General features: G+C 48.8%; 1 protein-coding gene across 1 annotated transcript; it reads left to right on the top strand.

Annotated features, from left to right (window-relative positions):
- The first annotated feature begins 279 nt into the window (after positions 1-279).
- LOC130461757 (uncharacterized) lies at positions 280-3,676 on the top strand. The gene is made up of 5 exons (XM_056829946.1): positions 280-1,327; positions 1,420-1,673; positions 1,925-2,008; positions 2,087-2,785; positions 2,867-3,676. Exons 1-5 carry the CDS (start codon positions 280-282, stop codon positions 3,665-3,667), a joined length of 2,886 nt encoding a protein of 961 aa, XP_056685924.1. The 3' UTR covers positions 3,668-3,676.
- Positions 3,677-5,696: the final 2,020 nt, after the last annotated feature.

The raw sequence follows: 5,696 nt of genomic DNA, 5'->3' as shown, positions 1-5,696 counted from the left end.
GCGCCCTTTCTCTTTTCTATAAATACTGGGTGCCTTGCTCCTTTTAAACTTTTTACTCCTTATTTCAAACCCATTCTCTCTCTAAATTCCGGCGATCGCAGTGCAATTTGCTTCTTCAGATCTACGAAATTCGGCCAACTTTAGACTTCGGGAACTTGTGTTGTTCGCTTTATCGGCGAATTCCGCTTCGGAAAAAGGTAATTTGTTTCTGAGTTCTCCTTTTTTCTTCGTTCTTCCTTCTACCCCTCAATCTAAACCCTAGATCGAGATTTCGCGACCATGGCAAAGAATAGGGGCAAAAACAAGTTCGTTGTTGGCTCCTCTAGTGAGAGAGAGAACGTGCCATCGGGGAGGTTACCGAAATCTTCGAGGGGTCGACCTTCGGAGAGGCCGTTGGAGAAGAGTTCGATTGGTTGGGATGCTTCCGAAGATGAACGTGCAACCTCTGGTGAGAGAGCTGGTTTTTCGGGTGTTCGTCGTCGTTACTCCGAGTTTCCAGTTCATTGGTCGGAAGCTGATCCGAAGGGCAAGTATGCCTCAATTTTGCATGAGACCACGCAGATCGACGGTCCGTTGGAGAAATCGGTCAGCGGTGACTGGTTGGTGGAAGCGAAGTTAGGGAATTATCATCGGAAGGCCGAGGAGCTATACGGAATTCAGCATGCCTTGGGGTACTGGTGCGAGCTTCCTGAACAAGAGCGTCCTCGGGTGACTCATCCACCGAGGGGGTTCATTTCCGTGTATACTCACCATTTGGAGAATGGTCTCCGCTTTCCTTTGGATCCGTTCGTATCCGAGGTTTTGGTGTCGTACAACATTAGTTTGGCCCAGCTCACACCCAAATCTATGAGGCACATAATCGGATTTAGATGGGTGTGTGACTTCGTCAATTTCCCTTGCTCTGTCGCTATTTTTCGGGATCTTCACGATCTGGTTCTCAACCATGCTTCCAAGGGTGATGGGTATGGTTGGTGGACCATTGTCAACAAGAAGTCCCGAAAGAGGGGGGATCCGAACTACATCACGGCGTACCCCTACCTTAGCTCTGACCACAATTGGAAGACGGAGTGGTTGCTCGTCCGTGTGCCGACGGATCCGAAGCATCCCAACTTTTATCGTCCTCCGAAGTGGTTCGTGGCTCCTGATCCTGATATGAGGGGTGTGGCGGCTCCAGATCGGAACCATCGCCACTATGTGGACCTCCTCCAGTGGTTCTTGGCTCAAGAGGATAACCACCGACTGCCGTCTAGCTGGCTCCCGAATCTCAATTACATTCTGAGGGAGGACATTCTTGCTGTTGCCGGTCTCAGCAGGATTTTTGACAGGGGTAGGTGTCTTTCGGCTGAGACCGTTTTTTCAGTGAGTTTGTCCTCTTTCCTGTTTCGTTTTGCTGACATGTTTTGTGCTTTGTTTTTGCAGAGTACGGCTTTAGCTGCATTGATCCTAAGAAGTTGGGCATTTCTTTGGATTTGAAGACTATTCACGACCCGGCTCCCGAGTACAAGTTCGGAAAAGATAACCCTCGTAATCCTCGTCTGAAGGATTACGTGTTGTCTCCTTTGGGGGTTGCTCGGATATCCGAAGTTCGAGCTGATCCGTGGGATTCCGCCTCTTCTGTTGAAGCTGTTCCTGTGAAGGTTGTGCTTCCTGAGTTGAAGACGACTTCGGATCCGGTGAGTGTTCATTTATAGGCTCGATTTTCTGTTTATCTTTTTCTTTTCGGTTGGCCGTCGGCTAACGTCTTGGTCCTGGACCATCTTTTTAGGGTCCTGGGGCTGACGCTGTGCCGCGTGCCGTTCCTTCGGTTTCATCTCCGGCTCGGATAGATATCTCTTTATCTAGGAACCGGGTATTTCCCGCTTTTTTCTCTATTTCTTCCTTTTTCTTCTTTTACATTCGTTGACCCTTGGTCTCCCCTTTTTAGGATCAACGCAAAAGGAAGGGTAGCACTCTTTTGAGGCCTTCCACGCATCCGAAGAAAGCGAAGGCTTCTCAGCCCTCGGAGAAGGTATTTGTTCTGACTTGGAGTTTTTGTAGTTCGTTTCTCCCCTTTTCGGAAACTAATCTTTGAATGCTTGCTATGCAGGAAGCAGTTTCGGAAGTCATGCCTCCTCCTAAGAATCTTCTTCACTTCATGCCCTTGCCAGGGCAGAAGTTAAAGAGTGTGGTGGTTGCTGAACCGCCGGCCGTGGATCAGCCGCTGATCGAGGAAGATATCATCCCTTCTCCCCTTAAACCATCTGCTGCTTTGGGGATCGAAATCCAGGATATCACCGAGGTGATGGAGGCGATTGAAGCCGATTTTGTTCCTGGTTCGGATGTCCCTGAGGTAGCTGGGGAGAAGAAGGAGTCTGCTGATCTTCCCTTCGAGAGGGAGAAGAGTCCAGACAAGGAGATGATAGATCTCTCGGGCCCCGAAGCTGCGGTCCCCGAGGTTCAGAAGGAGGTTCCCTCTGCTGGAGAGGAGGAGCAGCCCGAGCAAGGTTTGACGAGGAAGAGGCGCCACTCAACTTTGGGTTCTACTTCTACCTCGGCCCTGGATAGGCTGATCCATGCTGATCCCTGTTCGGATGTTCCGCTAAAACGGATCCCCGAAGAAGTAAGGGAGGCGATGGCTCGATATGCCAGGGCTCCGATTTTGGGAGAGGACCCTTTGGCTCACGTGGGATCCTTGGTGGGCCCCGAGGCTGCTCGGGAGAATCTGCTTCGTGCTAACCCGCAGTGGAGGGTTCCTGGGGCCGAAGAGAGGAATCCGGCAATGATGGCCCAGTACTATCTGAACGAGGTAATTTGCTAGATTTTTCTCTTTGAGTTGTGTTTTTGTTTTATGTTTTTCCTATTTTGCTCATCTTTCTCTCGTTCCCAGGCTGTTTTCTGGTCTTCGTTCGCTTCCGAGTGTAGCTCGGTTGAGGAGAAACAACTGAGGAAATATCGTGAGGCTTATGCTCGTGATATTCCCATTTTGGACCAGAAGGCTGGGCAACTCCTCTCCGAGCTTACGGAACTCAAGCAGCTGTACCTTCACTATAGTCGCGAGGCTAGAGAGTCTGCTGAGAAGATCGGGACCGAGGTTGGCCAGCTCATCTTCCGAGTTGAAGAGGATGCTGAGAAGATCGCTTCCTTTGCTGAGGAGAAGAAGGATATGGCCGCTAAGTTCGCTAGCGAACTTGAGGAAAAAGATAGACTCTTCCAGGAGATGAAGTCTAAATTTGAAGCGGCCGACAAGGAGCGTAAAGAGGCGGAGTTAAGGCTCCACCATTTTGTCCAGCATCGGGAGCTGATCCAGCAGCAAGCTGATAAGGTGCCTGTCCTTCGGCTGAAGCTTCGGGAAAAAGATGACTATATTCGGAAGCTGGAGCAGGAGCGAGTCAACCTCTACACTGCTGATCAGTGTAGAGAGCAGTACTGGAACGGCATCCTGGGTGCTCGGCGCATGTTTGCGAAGCACATGCCTCACTTCCCTTGGAACGAGAAAGTTCCTCTATGGATGCAGGCCGAGGACCACTTGGTGGAATGCCAAGCTGATCGAGATGAAGCTGAAGCTGAACGCCAAGCTGCTCTTGCAGAGGCTCGGGCCCAGAAGGCAACTTCCGAAGGTGATACCACTGCTGGGGGTTCTTCGAAGGATGCTCCCCTAGGGGCCGCTTCTGAGACTCCCAAGAGTTAGGGATTCGGGCAGTCGTCTTCTTCAGAGTCGGTCGGTTCCAGTTGAGGACTTCCGAATATGTGCTTGCTTTTCCCCCTTTTGCCTCGGCGCTGCGTTGTACTCATTTCTTTTTGCTTTCTTTAGTACTTCGGTAGGCCGGTATTGTCTGTTGATGGCTGCCGATTTTAACTTGTTTCATTTTGTTTTCAATTTTTGAGGTTTTCGATGTGTTTGTACTTCCCCCAAATATTGAATAAAAAATGAATGTTTGTTACTTGGCTGCTTCTTTTCAACTTGTTCTTTCGCAATTTTTAGGTCTTTAAATCCGTAGATTTCTCGAGCTCCTCTTTCTGTAGACTTGCTAAAAACCTTTTGATCTTGCGAGCTCTTTAAATCCGTAGATCTGCTAAGAGACTCTTTAGTTTTGCGAGTTCTTCAAATCCGTAGATCTGCTAAGAGACTCTTTGACTTTGTGAGTTCTTCAAATCCGTAGATCTGCTAAGAGACTCTTTAGTTTTGCGAGTTCTTCAAATCCGTAGATCTGCTAAGAGACTCTTTAGTTTTGCGAGTTCTTCAAATCCGTAGATCTGCTAAGAGACTCTTTAGTTTCCAGACTCTTCAAATCCGTCGATCTGCTCAGAGGTTTGGATTGTTCTTCCGATCTCTTGTGGTTCGGAAACCTGGGCAAGAGATCGCTAGTCTGCCTCTTTAGTTATGCCTTCGGCGATCCGTGGATCTGAGCCGGAGTTTTATAACTTGATTCGAGCGACTGTTTGTTGCGAACAAATTTTATTAGGGTACCGCGAATCCGAGGATTCTGGACGGTTCCCTGAAGTGTATGATTTGGTCATTTCTTGCATTTTATCAAGGAATGGGCAAAGTCAACCTGTTTTTGGTCTCGGATTGATCAGATCCGAGGCTGCATATATATATAAAGGGACAATAAATGTAGAGATAAGTTTAATGAAACACATGGTGCCAATGGCTTTCCTCTTCTCATTAAACAACTTACTTGGTTTACAGACAGAGATCATACAAAATATTTCTTGAGAACATCGGTATTCCAATGGTTCTTCAGAATTGTTCCATCTAACTGTTTCAGCATATACGTGCCTGGCCTTTTTTCGGAATGGATGATGTATGGTCCTTCCCAAGTGGCTGAGAGTTTGCCATGGATCCGTCCTTTCTGAACCGAGGCGGCGTTTCTGAGTACTAGATCACCGACTTTTAGGGGTCTGGCGTTGACTCTTCGGTTGTAATGCTTGTTGACCCTCTGCAAATAGGCTGCGTTGAGTGTCCTTGCATCGTTCCGAGCTTCATCCAGTAGATCGAGAGCTTCGGATAGAAGCTGGTTGTTGCTTTCTCCTTGGAGCCCATCATACCTGTTGTATGCCTGGATCCTCAGGCTTTCTGTTCCGATTTCCACAGGAATTACAGCTTCGGATCCGTATACAAGGTGGAACGGTGTTTGTCCGGTAGCTTCTTTTTCAGTGGTCCGAAGGGACCATAGCGTTCCGGGTAGCTCTTCTAACCATTTGTTTTTGTCATCCTCGACTCTTTTCTTGAGTGCGTTGAGGATGAGTTTGTTAGCGGCTTCGGCTTGCCCGTTGCTTTGTGGGTGACAGACTGCCGAGTATGCTAGGTGTATGCCGAACTGTTTGCACCACTTTTGCAACGGGGTGTTGTCGAACTGTTTCCCGTGGTCGAAGACCATCAGTCTTGGTATGCCGAACCTTGTGATGATGTTCTGCCATATGAACTTGCGGACCTGAGGTTCGGTGATGGAGGAGACAGCTTCGGCTTCGATCCATTTGCTAAAATAGTCGACTCCTACAATCAACCACTTCTTCTGGTTCGTCGCTGAGGGGAAGGGACCAATGATGTCTAACCCCCACTGTGCGAATGGTAAGGGATACAGTGTTGATTGTAGGGCTTGAGCTGGTTGATGGATGGCTGGTGCGAACTTTTGGCATTTCTCGCATTTCCTTGCCATCTGCTTTGCCTCGGAAACCATAGTGGGCCACCAGTACCCAGCCCGAAGGGCTTTATG

This window comes from Spinacia oleracea, chromosome 5 (assembly GCF_020520425.1).
Source record: "Spinacia oleracea cultivar Varoflay chromosome 5, BTI_SOV_V1, whole genome shotgun sequence".
NCBI lineage: Eukaryota > Viridiplantae > Streptophyta > Magnoliopsida > Caryophyllales > Amaranthaceae > Spinacia > Spinacia oleracea.
This window is presented reverse-complemented; position numbering and strand designations above follow the sequence as displayed.

Bases quoted from the DNA above. Each gene is read 5' to 3' on its own strand.
- LOC130461757 (XM_056829946.1), top strand. From the start codon at position 280: ATGGCAAAGAATAGGGGCAAAAACAAGTTCGTTGTTGGCTCCTCTAGT. The intron at 1,328-1,419 runs GTAGGTGTCTTT...TTGTTTTTGCAG, and splicing joins CAGCAGGATTTTTGACAGGG to AGTACGGCTTTAGCTGCATT. The intron at 2,009-2,086 runs GTATTTGTTCTG...CTTGCTATGCAG, and splicing joins CTTCTCAGCCCTCGGAGAAG to GAAGCAGTTTCGGAAGTCAT.